This window comes from Pezoporus flaviventris, unplaced genomic scaffold (assembly GCF_033815535.1).
Source record: "Pezoporus flaviventris isolate CSIRO_AGI_PZ_B2104156 unplaced genomic scaffold, CSIRO_AGI_Pfla_v1 ptg000037l, whole genome shotgun sequence".
NCBI lineage: Eukaryota > Metazoa > Chordata > Aves > Psittaciformes > Psittacidae > Pezoporus > Pezoporus flaviventris.
In genome coordinates, this window is record NW_026892585.1 from 2870046 (window position 1) to 2891919 (window position 21874).

Sequence of the window (21874 nt, forward strand, 5' to 3'; positions counted from 1 at the left end):
TGGAATCGGGTTTTGATTTTTGTTTGTTCATTTTTAGCTTCCCAGTGAAGATACTGAAATATTTGCGAGTGCCTCACAGTGCTTATCACTGCTGGTTCAGCTCTATGGAGGGAACAGTCAGGAGAGCATGTCTCCAGAAAACATGGACAGCTTTGCTGAAGTACTGAAGTCCAGAAAAGATGCGCGACAACTGAAGCTTTTGTTGAGAATTGTGAAGAGACTGGTGAGTCATCTTCTAAAGACTTTAAAATTCCACCTGTTTCTTTTGTAGAATTGGATAATTTTGGGTGCTGCTTTGTGCTTTCAAATTATTAAAAAAAAAAGAGTATAAATCAGTTTTGAAAAGAAACAAAAAAAAGTGAAAAGAAAAAGACTATGAAGACAGGCTGAGGAAGTTGGGGCTGTTCAGCCTGGAGGAGAGAAGCTGCATGGAAACCTCATAGCAGGCTTCCAATATCTGAAGGGGGTCTATAGGGATGCTGGGGAGGGACTCTTCATTAGGGACTGTAGTGACAGGACAAGGGGTAATGGGTTAAAACTGAAACAGGGGAAGTTTAGATTGGATATAAGGAAGAAATTCTTTACTGTAAGGGCGGTGAGGCACTGGAATGGGTTGCCCAGGGAAGTTGTGAATGCTCCATCCCAGCCAGTGTTCAAGGCCAAGTTGGACAGGGCCTTGGGTGAGATGGTTTAGTGTGAGGTGTCCCTGCCCATGGCAGGGGGTTGGAACTGGATGGTCTTAAGGTCCTTTCCAACCCTAACTGTTCTATGATTCTGTGATAATTTATGTGAATTTAAATTTCATGTCTTTAAATTTCATTTAAGTTCTCTGGAGAAGATTGCCTTCTGCACTTGAAACCTTTTCCAAAATGCTTGTAGTATTTCTCCTCTTTCAGTTAACTTTTCAGCTATTTAAATAACTCTTGCCATTTATAGATATGTTTAGTACTTCAGCTTGGTGAAGTATTGGAACAATTCCCTGAATGCTTTCTCAAAAAACTGATCTGGAAGCATTAAATAGCTGTTCAGAAACACTGTGCTTGATTTCATGGTAAACAAAATACCATTTTGTGCTTGAAATAGGTTTGTGGGTTGACTGTTGACTCCTCATTGTCACCAAGCAATAGGGACCACTTCTGGAGTGGTTGTGATGCAGAATGCCAATGAGCAGAGTCATGCAAGGCCTTACTGTAGTGATGTTCTTCGTTCAGTTCTGTTATGCTCTGACATGGGGGCATGACAGTAGCATTGTGCCTTTCAAGTAGCTTAGGTAGAAAACATTCTGTATCTGTAACATTCTCTTAGATAATACTGTGGGTTTTATCTTGAAGCCTTGTGATAAGAAGCTTTGCCTGCATTGTCACCTTGTGTTGCTTGATTACTTTACCCTTTTCTCTCCAAGAGCAGGAGTTTTCAGTTAAAAGAGGGTAACTTCCCCAGTGTAAGAGGCAGAAGGCACTTGAATTCTGAAAGCGAAGTGCTACCTACTAGGGTGAAGCCATAATCAGTGGCAGCAGGAGTTAAGAGGAAGCAACTATTTAGCTCTCAGGTTTCACTCCTTTATTTTCTCATGTTCTTCCTGAAAAGAGAATTCTGGCAAAGATTTTTTTAAAGACACTTTGTGCTTTTTAAAGAGAAGCTTGTAACTGTGCTCTTTCTGTGTAATTGCTGTGCTGCGTAGAACTGGCTTTTGCTTTGCCCCAAGAGCAATAAGAGCAAAGAGGCAACGAAACGTGAAGAAAGGAAAAAGAAATGAGGCTGCAGTGTATATTTCTAGATCATTTAATTTAAGTATAGCTACAGACATCTTTCCTCCCATTTTGAAGGCTATAGTTCAGTAGTTGACATAGAGAGCAGGATACTTAATACAGAAACTTCTGTTGGCTACCTTAAGAGAACAAATTTATGCTATCACTTTTTGAATCTTGCAAATTCCTCTACTTTTAGATCTCTCCTTTATATACCAGTGATACTGGTACTTCTTATTAATAAGATCAGGCATAGATTTTCTGTAATTATTTTAATGAGATCATAGGATTTCTTTTGAAAGCAGGGTTCATAGATAATTGACAGATTATTTAATAAATTTTACATTATTTCTCTAAAATGTAAAAAGTCCTGTTCGTAGGAGATGATTATCTTGTCAAAACTGTCATAATCACAAAAGACATTGAAATAGAATCATATCTACTTAAGAAGGATTCAGCCCACATCATCTGTTCATGCTGAATTTTATTGCCTAGAGCAGTGTTGTTCTTTTTTTAATATCTGAGCAATATTTTAATAGAGGGATCATTAAGTGCATCAATTTCCATTCTTGCCAGTCAGTGCTCATACAAGAGCATCTTCCCAGTCTGTGGTTACAGCAACTTTATTGATACAAGCACAGGTATTATGTGAAGCAGGAATGTACAAAAAGAATTCAATATGTTTATGCTGTAAATGCACCGATAGCATGTATTTCCAGAAGTAAGGAAAAGGCATAGCAATGTGACTAGTTAATTTGTCCCCATTTGTGTTTCATATGACTCTAGTGAGCCAGTGCAGGCAGATGTCTCCATTTCTAGTGAGCCAATGCAGGCAGATGTCTTCACTTCACAGCGAGTGTAAGGTCATAGAATTTGTTAATGTACAAGATGACCTTATATTGATGAAGTGGGAACTTGTATCTTTGTGTTGGTTTAATGGTGTTCATTCAGTAAGTTTTGCCTCCTGTGTGTGTTGGGGGGAGAGGTTTGGACAAAATTGGATGGTTTTTTGAGTTTGTGGGTTTTTTTTTAATAGTCACTGCCAACTTTGACCAGCAAATTGTCTTCAGGGCAATGTAAACTTCTTGCAACCCTTTCTTTGCCCATTTGTTGTCCTACAATTCTGTTGTATTCATTTATTAAATGGAAATAAAGGTATAGGCCAGGGAGGGGGGAAAATATATCTTTGTGCAGACTTATTAATGGAGTCACCATGGACAGCCCTTTGTACAAGCTTTATTTTGCTGTAAAAGGCCAGGCTGGACAGAGCCTTGTGCGACATGGTCTAATGCTTGGGTGACATGGTCTAGTGTGAGGCATCTCTGCACACGGCGGTGGGTTGGAACTGGATGATCTTAAGGTCCTCTCCAACCCAAACCACTCTGTGATTCTATGAAAATAAATCATTAGAAGTAAAAGCCAGAAAAAAAATGCTTTGAGCTTTTGTAACTGTTTAAGTAAGAATCGTTTAAAACTTTTTAAAAGGCCACATTGGCTGTCTTTTCCTTTTATAGTCACCTCAGCTTTCAAAGCTTTTGGCTCTGTCAAGCCCACATTAAGCAGTCTTTTTCAGGAATGTACTCTCACTGGCATTAATATAATGGACAGAAATGGAATAAAGCTGTTGAATCAAAGAAACAGGGTTATGGGGGGGGTTAGGGTTTTGTTGTTGTTTTTCCCTTCAGCTCTTTTAATAACTCATTCTGGTGCTTCATCTTGGATTAGACAATACGGCTGTTGAGATATTCTTCATCCTTTTTAGCGTTTGTGTAACCGGTCAGTGATGTCAGGAGAGTGATCCTGTCTCATTTTCTGGTTCTGGAAGCCTCTCCTTCCACACATTGTAGGAATCAATTCTTTTCACTTCTTCTCTTCTGGTGAAGATACAGAGCATCTTCCCACAGTCCAGAAAAATCATCTAGAGTAATGTATTTCTTTGGGAAGTAGAAGAAATTTTCATTTGGGAAGCAAATAGTTCACTTTTCGCTTGCTTTACTGAGAAGTTTTTTGATTTCTCTTTTTCCCACAGGGAAAAGATCTACCTGACATCTCTCTTTATTATCTAGTGTGAAATGTAAAGGCAGGTGATTATCACCATAATTTTTACAGAGCTAGCCAACGTCTGACCACTGGACGCATAATCACTGTGGAATTACAGCTGGGTGCTCACAAATAAAACATCTCAGCTTTCAAAACAGGGGAATATTCATTTTTTTATGCCATCTTATTAGATTTCTGACAAACACGAGTAAGCAACAGGCTTTAACAGGCAGTTCTCCACTCACTGAGGAGAATGAACTTCCGTTCTCTGACTTTTACCCGAAGTATTTGTCAGAAAGGATATTTGAATTTTACCTAAATCACTCTTTTTTAAAATTCTGATTGTGTTTCTACAACCTCATTTTTACTGTTTTGCATATCATAACTGTCAAAAAGTTGTTCATCCTTTGTTTGTGAGCAGCTAAGACATTTAGGATGTCATCTGGGCGTCATATATCCCGTGGGGCTACATATAAAGATTTCTCAAATCACATTAAGCTGCATATTAAAAGTGTTAAGACTAGAATGACAATACTTGAGCTGTGGCAGAAGTCCATAACTTTCATTTAATTTACTTTCCCTGCTAGTCTGGGCCACAGCAATGGCATCATTGTGTACCTGCAGGTGGATTTATTACCTGGTTTCCAACCGATTAAAGCCTGGGTCACTATGTCTAAAGTCTTGTGTCCCTAAGTATTTTTGTTATGTAGATTATTAATTATAGCATCCTGAGTTTTATACAGAGATGTGCTGAGTTCATATCTCTTGAATTGACAGCTGTGTGTTTGTATATTAAACTATATGTAGATATTTTATTGTGGTAATTCCCAGATTAGGTCCTTCTTATATTATTCACCGATCATGCATTATAAGGAAAGATGATTTTTAGAGCTTGAGGAGATATTTAGGGCTTGAAGAGCGATACAGCCCAAGTAGCACAAACATTTGCTTTAGGGTTGCAGTCCTGCAGTCCCTCTCTAAGTCCAGCTTCTTGCTGGAGATTTGCTTCTCAAGAGATTCCCGTAAGTACATCTACAGGGAGCTTCCCTCAAAGAAGGTGAAGCAAAATGCCAAGGGATTTTCAGATAGCATCCCTTTAATGGCTTCAGCTCTGAGGATTCAGTGCCACAAGGCGGTGCTTGTGTGGCAATTCCCTGTGGAGTCTGCCTTCCCAGTCTTACAAAGCTGCAGGAACCTGTTGGCCTATCTCCTGTGGAGAGATCAGAGCGCTCAGATAAACTCAGTTAGCTGGAGAAAAACTTTTTTCTCTAATCTCAGTCTTTCAGTGTGCCTTTTAATTAATTTCCTTGCTTATGAAAGTAATCCATAATATTCTGTTGCTCTAAGGAGTAATTCTATGACAGAGATACTTGTGAATACAGTATTGACTCATGGATTGCTGACATTATAGGTATGCTCACTATAAATGCCCAGGTTGTTATATGTATTTTTCCTAAATTATACTTTTTTTTTTTAAATCCAGATGACTCTTATATGAATAATTTCTATCCCTCATTAGTGTTAATCTCTTATTTTCAAGCTCTAACCAAACCCGCATCCCTCCTTTATAGACCATCTTCTGTTGGCTGCAGTCTAATAGAACAATGTCCTTGGGTAGGATGGGGTTTTTCATTAGACACAAACAACTTTAAGATCCCCTCCAAGAAGAAAAAGCTAATCTGCGTGAAGATATATTATGTAGATCACGAACAGGATATTTTTGAGTCAGAATTGCTATGGCAGGCCATTGCCACTGGTGAAGCAGCCGTATATTGACTTTACAGTGAAGAGTTAAGAAAAACTAGCTCAAATTATTCAGAAGATGAATGCATCCTCATCACAGCTACTCTAACAATTTAAACAGTGATTTAAATAGAGTGGTAGATAGATAGACTAGATACATAGTGTAATGTAAGGAAATTCAGCACTTAGGAGGCATAGTTCTGCAGCACAGGCTGCTTGATGTCTGTTGTAGTGTATCTATACTGAACAGAGAATTGAGCTAATATTAACTTACCTGAGTAATCCCTGTTTTGGTTTTGCATCTCATTCAAGCTGGATTTTGAACTTTGGGTTCACCTTGTGATGTCATACAGGCTCTACCAAATTCTTATGGAAATGAGTTATTGTTCTTTCACCATCAAACCCTGATGGAGATCTTTTTTTAAGCTCAGTAAAGCGTTTTCAGTAGCTGTAAGAAGGATGGCATTTAGGCAATGAAAGTGTGATTTTTATTTAATAGTCAAAACTGACTTACATTCCAATTTGTTGTCAGACATTCTAGGAGCAAAACCAGGTCTTAAAATAACGATTATTTAGTTTATAATTATTTGTTACTAAGGATAACAGAGCTTTTCCAAAAAGCACTTTTTCTGGAATAACAGGAAAATGTTACTCATATGTCTACTAATACTTAGGATATCCAGATATAAGCAGGATACTGTAGTTGGTTATCATTTGAGATCCCATGGCATTCTTTGTAGTACTATACATGGTTAATTTTAACCTAATTGCATTCTATGTATTGAAATCCAGGACCCAAATTTTCCGTGTTTAGGTCTGAGAAGAATTTTAGTTCATAATCTAGAACGATCAGATGCTGTTTCACCTTAGAGACATGTGCATGTTTATGACTTGTGTGCCTGGCTTATGCACCTTGTGAAGGGCTAAATTCAAGCTCATTTATACTGTGTGTAACGCATGGAGTTTTCTGAACACTGAGTAGCAGCACAATAAGTCAGCACCATCCTTGGCTTTCTCTTTTTTTGACATTCGCATCCTATGGTTTCTACTGGAGGAGAGAGAGGAATGTCTTGGTATTTAGACTTATACACTTGGTGTGAGCACTGAAAGAATCCTAATAGGCCTTTTCTGTTTCAGATTAGCTTTCTTTGTAATTTACCTCTTTGAATTTTATAGTATCTTTCTTTCAGTTGACCAAACTTCTTAAGCAAAGGATTCTAAAGTCATGTATTGGTGGGTTTATTTCCAGTATTTATGTCTTATGAAATAAAACAGAACAAGTTTCCGTGGGCAAGTCTCAGTCATTGATGCAGTCTCTGGAATTATCTTTCCCTATCTTGTCACTTTTGATCCTGTGCAGAAGTTCTGTGGCTGATACCAAATTGCAGAAAACTTGGCTATTTTTCAGCCCAAAGCACTGGATGGTACAGGAATGCTCTGATTGTTTCTTCTCATAGAAAAGGCAAATGCTTGAATCTCCATAAGATTGTCCAGGCTTATAGGATCACTTATTTCTGGCTGTGTCAGAATCCTCTTCTGCTGTGTGAATTTTGTACTTCATTGACTGTGCTTGCTCTAATTCACTTTATGTGGTATAATTTGTGTCCCTGTGTATGCGTAACCATAACCACAATGTACTTTCTTTATGTCTATGATTTGGGGTATTCTTAACTCAGTGTCAGGAAATTCTGAGTAACTGGGAGAACTCAAATTTTATTTGAATTGGATCTAAGCTGAGATTAGTGTTTTCAGCTGATCACTGGAGTCCCCAAGCCTGTTCTATTAAAAATACTAGGCTTTGTATAACCTGTGATAAACCAGAGCATAAAGTTGCTATGTATTAAGTCAGATGTTGAGGAGGTTTTATGCAATTAACTTACCATTTGGGGGATATGTAGGAGTTTGTCTAGCTTAGAAGCTTTTGGTTAAGGAAATATTTCCTGGGGCTTCTAACTTTTGATGTGATTTAGGTCCTACCTTCTTGCAGCTGGTGATGTGTCTGGGATACCCGTGGTTATCTTAATCCAGAGGTGCTGGTTTGGTTTGTGCGTTCACACCCCTGCAATGACTAATTTGCTGACAGGGTTTTTACTGTAACTGTGAAGTACTTTCTCCTTGTTGAAGAGAGCACGCTCTCCTTCATCTTGTATTTCCACCACACAGACAAACACCTGCTTTGCCAGCAAATCATATACAGTCTTCTCCCACTCCCAACCCTAAAGTTCACACAGAGGCCTATTTTAATGGCTTTCCTTCATTTTTCTTCAGGCTTGGTTTGACGCTGTCAACTTTCTAATATATATAGCTGGATGCCTCCTACTTTTGCTTTCTGCCTGGTGCTAGCAGCTTTATGTTCGATGTTACTCACCCACCCTCATAAATCCCTGTGATGTTTAATATTTGCAAAATATTTCACGGTCCTCTGATAAGGAGTGGTAAATATCAAGAACATTTTGCTTAAGAGGACCCATCAACAGCACTTACATAGGCTTCAATTATTACCAAGATTTTCTCATTTTCTGCTGTTGTTAATACCAGGTTACACGCGTATGAGCAGTCATTGCTACTTCCATTATTATAACTGAATTGTATTAGTGCTTGTAGACTGGGACCTCATTGTGGTAAGCTCAATACAAGCACAGTAAAAAGTAATTTCTTGCTCCAGAGAGCAATCCAGCTTGTTTCCTGTATTGAAAATAAGATCAAGGAATTGCCTGGAATTGACTCTCCCTAATAAGCAATAATTTGACACAAAGATGACCATCCTGGATAAAACAGATCCTTGGGCAACGTTCAGTTCTGTGCAAACTGGAATGGGAGTTTTAACTAGTTGCTCCTGATTATTAATACAAAAGTATTTTCATTTTATTCCAGATATAAATGTTTATGTTCACAGAGGTATTTGAAAGCCTTCAGTCTTCATACGAGGCTGTTACCAGAAACTAAAAGAGCTTTGAAAGATTTCGGTTGCCCATGTTGAGATGCAGTTATGCATAGATACCAGGTTTAAAGGTATTTAAGTAATAATATTTCAGCAAATTCATATTGCAAACCCTTCAACAAATCCTCCCTTTTTTATTACATCTGTCCTCTTAAACTCGGTCTCCTTGCTGACAAGTTTCCTGAGGGTGAAATAGTCTGTTACATTTCAGCATGGAAGTAAAATCTTAACTGCCATGTACCAGGAGGAATTCTAATGTAGATTCCCTGCTGTAAAAGAGTGCTCCTTCCTTTGGCTTCTAAATCACCTAGTATTCGACCATTAGAACAAGAGGTCTTGACATACCCTCTTTGTTAATCCCCAGTGCTCCCTTATTTTCCTTGCCAATGTTTCTGTTTATGGGTTTTTAAAATACATTTTAAGTTCTGCACTTTAACGTGGCATCTGAAAACCAGTGACTGGGTTTCACTTTGTCTGGTTCCTTACCCCTCTTCATCTTCTAAAGCTGGAACACTGCCGAGAAGCTGGTGATTTCAAAAACCTTGCCATGAGTAACTGCAGGTCTCACACAGCTTTATTCAATAGTCTATGTGTGGATGCTGATATATAGCTGGACTGCTTAAAGGTGTATATTGTAGGGGGAGAGTATGTTTACCAGGGAGGTAGTGGAATCACCATTCCTGGAAATGTTCACAAACCATGTGGATGAGGCCCTTAGTGACAAGGGTTAGTGGTGGCCTTGGCAATGCTGGGATAAAGGCTGGACTTGATCTCATGCATTTGATGGTTGGTTGACGTACTTGTTAACAGTAAGGGCATACGTTTAAAGTTCTCCAACAGAGGGCCCGTGCTCACATACTGCTTCTCACTGACAGTGAGAACCATATCTGGACTTTAGGAACATGGTGCTGCACAACTTCAGATGACTCCGTCATTCATGTAAGTGCTCTGAAACAAGGCTGTGTTTAAAAGCAGTCTTTGTGTGCATTAAGGGTTAGGCTTTCATGAGATTTCTACAGTAATTGACCCCTCTCCCCAAGTTCAAACAGTGATTCGGTCCAGCATCTTCAGTGATGAAACCTCCACATTTTAAATTATGAAGACTCTATTAGTTAAACATTTATGAAGTGCCCAGTGCTGTCACTTCTTTAAACTATTAAAATACAATGTTTTTATATGAACATCATTATAAATTTATAACAAATGGAATTTGTGGTGATGCAGTGTTCTGTGGGCTCTAAATCACTGTCCTAAATTCCACACAGCAGACACTTTCTCTGAGATGAAATACCTAGTTGATGAGTTCATATGATGTGGTATAGGAATATCTCATCATTTGCGTACCAGCTCTACTCTGCTTAAACATCTTGCTGGTTTAGGCTGTTCAGGAAGCATTTTAAGAGCAATGAAGTTCACACACCATCCTTAGTCTTGTCAAAAAGCAGATGGTTACCTAAATCCTCTAATATCAATAAGAGTACTCTTCCAGAAATATGTAGTATTCATTTAGAAATGGATCAACAGAAGCATGTAATTTTACAGTATCAGATAGCTCCAATGATTTAAAATTCATTTTTAAAGGAAATTTTCTGGGGTACTTAATTGCAAGAGTGCTGCTGTAGAGCATAACCCCAGGATACGTTGAAAAGTCAAAATGGGATGTTCCGTAGTGCATGATATTGTACCTTGTGGATGGAAATCTGATCTTTATGCTGTAAATGCTGGGTAATTGCAATGAACAGAGTTACTGCATATTAGAGTTGCATCAGAAAAAGATTATTTATATTAACACCTGCCCCTACCTGTGCTAATTAAAATCTCTGTATGAAAACCTGCCCCCTACAACTGCCTGACTGGAGGATGGAGCCAGGAGGTAGCTGGTCTCTTTTCCCAAGTAACAAGGGATAGAACAAGAGGAAATGGCCTCAAGCTGCCCCAGGGCAGGTTTAGATGGAGCTGAGGAACAATTCCTTCCCCAGAGGGTGCTCAGGCATTGGACCAGGCTGCCCAGGGCAGGGCTGCAGTCACCGTCCCTGCAAGTGTTCACACAGCGTGGAGACGAGGCCTCAGTGCCATGGGTTAGTGGTGGCCTTGGTAGGGCTGGGAACGGTTGGAATGGATGAGCTTAAAGGGCTTGTGCAACCTACTTGAGTCTGTGATTCTATGTGAGGTATATATATATGTGATGTGGGGTATGTATACCAAACAGTGGAGTCCAGCAGACTAACCTTTTAAACAAATTACATTATTTGTAACTGCAGTTTACTATTGTCCCATTTCACCCCTGAAAAAACGAAAGAATCAAGGTGGAATACGTTGTTCTCAGTTTGACTGAATGCTTCCTTTGTGGCTTTTCATGCAAGAGGCCAGCATTTCCAGGGAAGGGCTGGGACAGGGCTCTCTGCAGCCGTTTCTTCTGCAGTGGTCTTGGAGAGATACAGAGACAGGGTTTCCCATGGGCATCTAGGGTCAGTGCTGCTCCTGAGTGCTGGAGCAAAAGAGAGCTCACTGGTAAAGCAGCAGTTAGTCAGCCCTAACATTTTAACTAAGATCCCTTAGTGAGTTCCTGACTGTTGCTTGTTTTCATTAGAGCAACAGTCTACACAAGGCAGATTAGAGTTAAGACCAGTATCTTTCACAGTTGAGTCATTCCCATGAAAATGAGTGTATTTACATATCCTCATACTGCTACTTTTCTTCCGAGTACTGCAAGCATTTAAATGCTACAATACGTGATTTTTAGCAGATGTGATAAAAGAACAAGTTTACATAAAGCATAAAAGGAATCACTTTATTAAGCTCAAGGCCCTCTTCTGTCATTTTAAACCATTAATACAGCTTATGTGTTTACAATATAAATGGGGGTGTATTCCCAAAATGGCACACAATATTTCTTTGCAGAGTCCAGAGCTGTAAGATGGCTGAGAGTAATTCATGCCCCATACATCAGTGAGTTATATGTGGCCCTGACTCTGCTAATAGAAATAGAGCAATATTTCTTTTAGTTTGGTGAGGAAAAACCTTATTGCTGCAAAGCAAATTACAGCTGTCATTGGAAGACTTAAATAATAGGCCCTCAGGATTGCATGAGTGGACCGTTACTCCACTAAGGAGCTCAGATGACACCAGAGGGATGCTCATGCAATTTATTCATGTATTGTAGCTCCAAAATGGAACACATATTACATTTCGAAGGTGATGTTATTTAATAATGAATGATATCTTTTTTTTTAGGCTCTCCTAGTCTCTGTATCCCTTTCACCATTATATTTGTTAGGCTCCTTTTCTTGGCATCTCTTCTATTTTACAACTCCACCTCTAGTTGTATGGTTTGAATTCTTTGCTGGGTTCCTGAACCAGAAGCTCCTGATTTTTTCCTTGACATTTATTTATTGTTTTCTTTTAAATGAAACTGAAAGCTCTGTGGGAATTGATGTTGAAAACAGGAATGTCAGAATGTCTACTCTCATCTTACATTTTGACCACTACAGGTTTTAACAAAATCCTTTTCCCCTTCTTGCAGCTTCATACTTCAGTTTTGCATAACTGTTTATGATCTCAGGAACGCATAATTACATTAGCATACTGTTATGTGCTTGTGTGTGTACATCTATTAGGCTGTTCTGTAATCCTTTAACGTTTTCTCATTAAACTATAGCTTATGTTTTAGCATTTCTATCTACATAGTGGTTAGAGGATTTTTAAATGACTAGGAATTAAAATACCTTAATTATCCAAATTCAGTTGTGGAGATTCCAAAGGAAATCTCATTTCCTGAAAGTACTTATTAGTCCTGAATATCAGGCCTACAGAAAGCTCTGATTTGGCATTCCAAATTGCTACATACTCTAAGTCCTAGCAAAAAGATATTTATTTCTCTTACAAAAGGATTGAAAGAAGAGACAAAAGAACTAACTGGGGAACAGAAATTCTATGGTATTCAATAGGACTATGAAGTATTTTGCTTTAAAAGTTTTCATTCCAATTGAGTTTAAGTTGTACATTTCAAGTACAATGAAATGAGTGAAATAGGATGCTATGATATGAGACTGCTGTATGTGGGAAGCCTAATAGCCTTCCTAAACACAAAACTAGCACCAGTAGTTTTTTGGCTTTTGAATCTTGTATCCATGTCTTTTTCCTCACTCCCCTTTTAACAATCTGTTTTAAATGGGAGATAAACCTGGTAATGATCTACCCTCAAAGTTCTCATGGCTTTGGACCAAATTTGCCTATCTCTACTAGAAAGCAATAGCAGCCAGGCATCAATCTCCCAAGATATTTTTATTCAACTCTTGCCTTCTACCTTGTAGAACACTTCAGGAATATAATAAATGAATATATTTCTGGTTGGACTTGGATTAGAAAGTAGAATGCAAATGTAATCATGCTGACAGTGATTTAGTGACCCTGGGATATCTGGGAGTAAGGGAAGGTGCAGAGGACAGTGGCAAGATGTGGATTGGAATGTGAAAGGAGCAGCATTGACTGATGATGAATGTGTTTGAGAAAAAATAATAGCAATGTCTTGAAATGATTAGAGGTGAGAAATACAGAGCAGTGATAGCACTAGCTCAATGTCACAGCAGTTCTGAACGTAATTCCCAAACAATACAGAGCACATTAGATTTTGAGGCTACTGAATATAGGGATTTTAGTCTGATAGGAATCCTGTGTCCTGCTCTGCACAGCCTGTGGCCTCTGTAAGCGCTGCTTTGATCCAGCTCCCCACCAATTTAGAGGAGTTCAGCTTGCAGCCTCTCTATTCCAGCAGAGAGGAAGGAAAGAGGAGGTTGCACTTCTCATGTACCTTTCTGTTCTTCTCCCTTCTGATGGGCAGGGATGTATCTCCCACTCTTCTGCAAAGCAAATGAATCAGACCTGCACTGCTGTGTTATAATGTCCATAGTGGGGAATGTCCTCCAGCAAAGTTGTGTGCATTCAGGAAGACTGTAGGGAGAGAGAAGGCGCACCGAAGCCACCATGTATTATAGTATTAGATGAAGTCTTTTAGGGACATTTTCTAGCCACAGTCACATTATTAGTGAGAATAGAAAAGTTTTGGCAACCTTATTTAAACCCTCATCCAGAAGATGAGGAAGTGATTGTCCCCACTGGTGGGGCTGCACCTTAAAGTGGGGAGTAGTCTCCACACCCCCCAGCCTTCCATCAACCCTGTTGCTCTGCAAGGCAGCTGGTGCAAATACACTAGCCCAGTGTGCTTAAGCATGCAGGTTCCACCATGGAGTTGGGGCTGTGCTACAGCTGGACCTGATGCCACGCTTGCAGCACAGAAAGTGTCATAGAATCAAGGAATAGTTTGGGTTGGAAGGGCATTTCAAAGGTCGGGTGTGCCTAGGGGCCACCACATAATGCAGTCACCACCTTTGTGTCTCAAGCCGTATGTTTATATGGCACTCAGTGTGGTATTGATTTTGACTGGAAACTGAAGACATGTAACTAAGAAGGATTAATCAGACAAAAAGAGTGAAAAGGAAAAGAAGTGTGTAGCACTGAAGTGGTTCAAAAGGCCCTTTCTTCTTAGTCATTCCCTGGGCAGTATTCTTTCAGAGAGAATCAGGTTGGAATACACCTTTAAGCTCATCAAGTGCAACCTTTACCTCAGGACTGCCAAGTCTACCATTAAGGGCCTCATGCTCCCGTGAGCGCTAAAATAACTTTGTCAGACTAGTACAAATGACCAAATAAACATTTCCTAATGCCAGCTGTAGAACAAAGGGCAGAAGAGAAAGGAAACTTGTCGCCCGTATTTAACTATGTATTTCCAGGTGTAAGAAAGGCCAGCCCTTATATTCAATGATGGTGCTGGAGATGCACATTTTGGCTTTCAGTTGACTGGTACAACCATACTGAAGTAAAATTTAGGGAAATGGGTTATCTATTTCTTACATAATATAATAATAGATCTAATGCTTGGAATATTGAGAAGTCTTATGGGAGAGCATAAGCTTTCATATAAAGCTGGAAAAATCAAATAAAGAAAACTAATGTTTTCTGCCACTGAAATGGCTCACACAGCTCATTATTTTTGTGTTCTTTTCCTGCCATTAAGCTTTTCACTAAAACCATGTGGGTGAAAATAGAGAGATAATTAGCATTAGCCCATTTCTGAGAAACTCCTAGTGACAGAAGCTTATTTATTGTTGTGTACAATTAAGATACGATGTGAACACATGAGAATTTACAGTAAAACAAGACTGCGGCTTGTCAGCAGTTTCCTTTGTTCAGCTGTGTGTTTATTAGGCTGCAACTGCTCACCTACTTTTCTATGACTTTATAATAATAGTAGCAACGTCTTCATTATGGGAGATGTCTAAGCCAGTTTGCACAGTATACAAAGAAAAAGTATATCTGATAGAATGTTTGTTAAAGAACTAAATCTGGAAGTAAGATTATATGCCAACAAACAAACAAAAAAAGACCTTCTTGTCTTTTTATTGCTGGGGTTTGGTTGGGTTTGGGGTTTTCTTTGCTGTTTTATTTGGTTTGGGGTTTTTATTCCTCGCAGTAAGTGTTGTTTAGTACCTAAGGTGATTTATGTACATCATTTTGCTGTTTTATTTGGACATCTTCAGTGCATCTACAAAGAAACAACTTGAGACCTGTCAGAAAGAAAAGCCCATGCATTTTGTTTTTCCTAATTCTGTCATTCTACAAAGTGACTTCCGTGGTATAAGAGTTGGTCTTAGTTTATGTATTTAAGGATCTTTGGGACTCGTAGTCCTGTTATTAAGAAGGTCAGCTTTATGTTCCTTGGCGTAGATAAATTGAGGGGGGGAGGTCACAGTGAAATACCCACACCCTTTCCCACCTCCTGTAAGTGGATGGGTAGTATTTCGGAGCCTACAAAGAGGAAAGCAAACATTTCAGCTGTCATTAGTCTCCTTCTGACATGCAACATCCTAAAGGAAAACAAGGCAAGCTTCAGTGTCCTTGTTTCTCTCTGGCCTAGAGATGGGATCAAGTGTAGAGGAGCTGTCAGTAAGTCCCAATAAGAAGAAGTAAAAAAGAGTTCCATAAACCTTACTGCTTTCTAAACTGAAAGGTTTTGAGCTTTCGGGAGTAAAACAGGGCCATCATGTCTTCAGTGTGCTTAGGGAACGTAGCAGCACTGTTAACTTCTGCTAAGATGGTTCACATTGTTCTCCAAAACAGAGAAAATACTGGCTCTACTAAAGTCATATATATTTTTTGCAGTTCCTATGTGCAAGTCTAGCTATCATATGACCTTTCTGAGAAGATAGCCATTGACTTGCACGGCGTTCATGCTGACTACATGTCCCTTCTGGTGGTGGTGTTATTTTTGTCTAGAGGGTTTTATTTCTCATCCTCAGCAACACGCACACACATAGAGTTGTAGCCCGTGACTACAGAATCCCAGGTTCTGGAGCAGAAGCAGGATGGATGAATGAGTGAACAAGGACTTTGGTCACTACCAAAATTAAGACCTTAAACGTAGCTTCAGGTTCATGAACAGAAAGACCTGTGCTTAAGTGGTTTCTTGTGGCTCTCCTGATGGGAAGCAAAATTTTCTTTCTTCAGTTTGCTAAAAAAGGCCCTTTACATCCCACCACCCTGTTTGTTACTCCAGCCACAGATGTAAAAGCAGCAAACTCTTACCTGTTTGGGCAGCGTTCTGTGGACTTGTGATGGTAGTCAGCCCAGAGTGTGCAGCAGTTGGATGCTTCCTGCCGCTTTCAGTGTGCGCTGTTTAAATCACTAGTAATTTTTTCTGTCTGGGAGTTGATGAGGGATATCTCCTTGCTGTCTGTTACTTCTGCTGTGGTTTCCTTTGGAGAAACGTTTCCAGAGTACCATAAAGTCTCACTGTCCTATATGAATATGTGAGTTCAGTTTGAATGTCAAGAGGCACTTAGAACTGTGGTCTACAGTGATTTTAATGACACATTTCTGCTATTTCTTTTCACCTAAATGTGATATCAGTGACATTGATTTAAATGGGTTATGTTCTCATAAATTATGATTTCATTTACATTAAATAATTTACCTAAGAATATCTTGATACTCTTACACAAAATATGTGTTGCTTCTAGTAAAGTAATCGCAGGTGCCAGTAACTTTGTAGAGTCATACCACATAATACATAATCAGTTCCTTCTAGTAGTTTCCTAATTGATCTCTAGTCTCAAAACCATCAGGCTGAATATGCGGGTGGAAACTTCTGTGTGACACTGTTAATGGTTTGCCCTCTGATGGCGTTTTTACCTTTGCAGCTTTTGCTCAAATCTGGTTATTAACTTTAAAACATGGAGCCACCTCATAATGATCATTATACACTCCTGTGAAGTCACAGAGGAAAAAAAAGGCACAAATGTTTTGATGTTGTCACATTTGAAAACCGAGGTTTGAAAAAGAAAAAGTAGTTTTAACATTGTAGAAATTGCTCGCTAATGACAGTTTAATCAGAGGGTTAAAACTGACTGCGCTCTAAAGCAAAGAAAGAAGAAAGGAGAGACAAGAACAGAGAGAAATACCACTATCAGCATCTGAGCTTAACCTTGGATAGCAGCATTACTTGGGAGGGGTTGTTGCTATCCCTTCAGCATACAGAAATGAGATGGGTACGATACTCAAAAGCTGCAGTTGCACCCTGCAGTCTTCAAAAGAAGAACACCAACGAGGTAGTGTCATTGAAACCCAGGGAGAATTAGACATAGTTCTTGAAAGCTTGATTTTTAAATAGGATAATTAAAATGGGATCTACTATCTTTTACTTTTCAGTGAGACTAATATTTTTTATAATCTTTTCTATTTTTATTCCGTTACAGTGATTTCTGTTTAAATCTTCAGAACGTCCCATGTAGCTGATGTTGATTGGCGTGCTTAGTGTACTAGAAACACAGATGAGGGAGCAAAGTGATAAGCTATCTCCCAAGAAAGTCACTCAGCCTTCAGTTATGTGTATGATTCGAGTGGCACTGAAGAGGGAGTCTATGCAAACATTTTTGTTTGCATGTTTATTCTGGTTCACATTAATCTGCTCAATTTCTTACTTTTTGGTGTGGATGAACAGTCACAGAATCCCAGACTGGTTTGGGTTGGAAGGGACCTTAAAGCTCCTCCAGTTCCAACCCCCCTGCGATGGGCAGGGACACCTTCCACTAGAGCAGGTTGCCCCATCCAACCTGGCCTTGAACACTGCTGGGGATGGAGCATTCACCACTTCTTTGGGTGAATCATATCAAAGCAAAAGTCAGATGCTGCCCTAAAATGTTTTGGCTCATTGAAGATGCAGTTAAGGAGACTTTGGTTCAAACTTGGGAACTGGTAATGAAACTCAAAGCCAATATTTATTTTCTTACAGCTCTTGTGGAACCAACAATGAATATTGATAGAATGTAATGTAAGTCAAATAAATCTTTTGCAGTGGCCATTTATAAAACAAGTAGTGTTTCTCCTTACTGAAGCTGATGTTTGTTAGGCAAACTGTTTTCATGCAAGTATGAAAAGTTTCAAGAAAGGAAGTGATTGGTTTTATGGCAGCTTGTGTTTTTAGCAGTTCACTTCCTTTTCAATTTTGAATGGCAGAATAGTAATTGTAGTGTTGTAATCCATCCTTTAAAAATGTTTAAGATAAGAAACGTTCCTGTTATGTATCTTACTGCTGAAGCTTTCAGCCTTGACTTAGCTGTAATGCTGAACACGACTTTAGGGAAAGAAAATATTTAGGGTACGTGTTTGAATTTGGCAAGTCTGCCTTCCTAATTTGGTGAACCCTGATTTTTATGTATGTTTAACTAGCATTGGTTCATTGATCAAAGAAAAAGACGGGGAAGAGAAAAGGGAGCAGGCCAAACGAAATGTAATTGGAGGGAAAGAGTTTTAGCAGAAAAGTTTTAATCCTCAATTAAAATTTTATATGTATTTTAAACATCTGTCCATGTGACACATTTTAAGCAGAAACGGTTTTAGGAACGATGTGCTAAGGTGCCTCGTACAAAAGGTTAAGACTTTCAAAGCTTGGTTCTTGATTGGTTTTGTTCCATTAGTGTTATTGCAGTTCTTATATCAAGGAGAGCACACTTCAGCAATTAATGTCTGTTAATAATTAGGTGGATCTTCTGTATTTTTTAAACTCCCTTCTCTGTTTCTATTGTTAGTCCAAAAAATGTCACTTGTTTCTAAATTAACTGTTGAGGGCTTCAACTAGCAGACTCTTAAGCAAAATGAGTTATTGTGTATGTGCTGATGCTACTGCAGGTACAGACTGTAGAGGTTATTGGGTTACTGATAGGATGAAATTTCTCTGTGGTGTCATTTGTCTGGTTATCAGAGAAACATCTCTGTGTAATATCACTGTTTAACTGAGGCAGTTATTTCACACCACCTGTGTGTTCCATTCAAGGTCAAAGGCAGACTTGTTTATTCAGCTGTTTCACCCTTTTGTAAACCAGTAAATAAGGTTTCTTCTTGCCTTTAAATGTAAAATATCAAAGTATTTAGCATAAACTCCTAGCTCTGACTAATCCTAGCAGTGGATGGCAATCCACAGTGCAGTGTAAGAGGAAGGGCGCTCAGCATCCCTCTAGGACCACTTGCACACAACATACTTGTTGGGGTAGCCATGTGTTAGAGCTGTCTGGGGGCCACAGCTGGCCTGTTGTTGCTGCAGAGATTTTTCAGATGGCTGCAGCTTGTTGTATTTTCCAGATTTAATTAGAGAGGAATTGCCCTGAGTGCTACAGGCACTACACGTTATGACAAGATATTGCAGCTTTGAGAAAGGAGCAAAGGATCTTTTCTAGGCTTGGTCAAGACAACTGTTATGGGAGTATGTAACCAGTTTTAGACTCTGCCTGCAGACATAGAAAGCTGTGAAAACAGCACATCCTTGGGAATAGTGGGATTGAATTGTGTGTATCAGCATCCCGCTGCTGTGCATCACGTATCCATGAAAAAGCATGTCTTCAGTTGTGCAGCCTTTCCTTAGGCTTCCTGGATAGAGGTAGACCAGTACAATGCCAAATCTGAGCACAGTCCTCAGAAAAAGACTCAGTTCAGCTGCTTAGCTTTTTAATGCCTTAGTGGTGGGCTGTCACCAGAGCAGGATTGAGGCAGTGTGATTAATGTGTGAAGACAGAAGAAGATGACTGCTTGCTGATTCACCCTTTATTGCTTTTGGGTGACAACCAGTGTCTTATTCAAGAGTTCAGGTTTTTATTTCTAAGACTTCAGATTGAGTCAGTCCCAAGCCATCATTGGCCTCTGACCCATCCAAGTTTTATTCTTCTTCATTACAAGTAGCCAGTCTTATCTATTCAAAACATGCTAATATGAAAGGTTATTTTTGGCCTTGGTAACTTTAACGTGCTCCATTTTCTGCTTAGAAGAGTGCATCTGATTTGGTTCCTGTTGATCTCGCTTCAAGCATTTTTTTACTTCATTACCTTTAGAGCTTTGCATTTTTCAGAAGAAACTATGAATTTCAACCACAAAATAATTTTAAAGTGATATTACATACTGAAGCTTCTGCCAATTGGTCTGATAATGGCAGAATATTTTACTCAGTAATTTTTGGTTGCTTTAGCCAAGATGGCTAGTGATAGAATTGGAAATAAAATGCTCGATTCTATAATGTGATTATAGAACAGAACTGCAGAACATAACCCTACATTAAAAAGAAATTTAGAGCAATTTAGATGAAGAGGGGTGAAAAAGGCATACAAGAAGGTGTTAAACTGGTGCTTATAGAATACTAATCTTTACAGAATAGATGCTGTTGGACATCAAGTGTTCTCAATTTACTCATTGGAAAACTTGGCATGCAAGGAGATGAAGCTTAGCCCTAGACGAAGAAAGGCTGAACTCATATAAATTACCTAAGTGTTAGTGACACAGCAGAGCTGCACCAGGTTGGACAAGCTAGAAAATGTTCTGCTGTAATAGTCCAAAAGTGCCAGAACTTCTGTATTGTATTCAAGGTACGACTGAAGGTAGACATTGGCTTACTCACTGCTTAGCCTCACTGTGCCCACAAGCTCAGCATTCCTAGTTTTCAGATATACAGACAAACTGCTACTTCGTAATGATGAGAGGAAGCTAAGACAGGTTCTAGTAGGGTTTGCTGTATTTAGAAGTGCATTCTGAATTTCCACCTACCTCCCAGCATTCTGTATTGTGGGTTTGTAAACTGAAAACGTACAACAGGTCTAGAATGGTGTTTTAAATGTAAAAGGCTGTTGTGCTTAATGTTTTTAACATTAAACAGCTAATAATAAGCTGTTTAAATGTAAAACAGCTGTTGTGCTACTTTGGTTGACGAAGCAAAATGAGAATCACTGAGGCCAAGCGTCACGATCAGTGTATCCATGTTGCACTTTAATAATGGAAATCATGTAGGAATTAATAGCTGGGGTGTGTTCAGAAGATCAGTCTGTCGATATTGAGTTGAGGAACCCTGGTATCCTGATGGAGAGAATATAACCTCTTAGAGAGATGAGAAGGTTGAGACTGAGGCCAGTGAGACCAGCATGGGCTGAATCAAGGATTTTGTGTACTTAATGAGTAATGCTGCTTCATTTGCACATTGATGTGTTTACAAACAGTGGTTGGTTCCATTTTTACCCCAAGTGCTACATTCTTATCCTTAACCCCGCCTTTAGAAAAAGCTTTTTGTTTTCACAAGAATGAATTCCTCCTTGTGCCAATCCCTTCCACCCACAAAGCCTCCAGATGCGCACAGTAATTTCGCATGACATTCAGAATGAAAAAACCCCACCACGTACAATCAAAACATCAACTTCTGTTTTAAAATTAAGATTATAGAAGTGCAGTGCCCGAATTTGCATAGAAAATGTCTGGTTTGCATAATAACTCGAAATGTATTTTACTTCTCTAATATCTGGTTTAAAACTCAATCATATTTCTCGCTGGAAGCCACTGAAGCATTAATACCTAATTCTGCTCAAAATATTTGGGTTGGTTATTTTCCATCCTCGTGGATTGCAGGCCTCAGGAATCCAGGGTTTTTTTCCCTGTTCTCGCTTTGCTGTACTGATTAGTTAGGCCTTTCTGGTGGAGCTGTTAACGTTGGAATCTCAGCTAGGGTTGCACCGGATACCTTCTGTAGACCAAGAAGTTCACTTTCAGATTTCTTTTCTTTTAGAGGACTTGTTTTGTAAGGGTTTTTCCAGTCATAATAGCATAAAAAATGTCCTCCTGTTCAGTCGGCAAGGACTTTGTGGGTGTGACACACTGCAGCCAAACTCTGCTCTTCTCAGAAACATATCAAGATGTCAGGAAAGTGTTAAGTTAGTGTTTGCAAAAAATCAGGCACATTAAAGCACTCTGACAAGCCCCACTGATACTTAGGCTTTTCTCTCTCCATAGATAATGCATGGCTATGTAATTACCTTCTTGG

General features: G+C 39.2%; 1 protein-coding gene across 7 annotated transcripts in view; it reads left to right on the forward strand.

The window, feature by feature from the left end:
• Positions 1-21874, forward strand: part of ULK4 (unc-51 like kinase 4) — a 195509-nt gene that overhangs the window by 137980 nt on the left and 35655 nt on the right. For 4 of the 7 annotated variants that reach the window (XM_061464467.1, XM_061464466.1, XM_061464464.1 and 1 more), the window contains one exon: positions 38-223. In XM_061464467.1, coding sequence (XP_061320451.1) covers positions 38-223 — 186 coding nt within the window. Of the gene's footprint in view, positions 1-37; positions 224-21874 lie in introns of those variants that run through there. The other 3 variants (XR_009745315.1, XR_009745317.1, XM_061464469.1) reach the window with 3 other exon arrangements.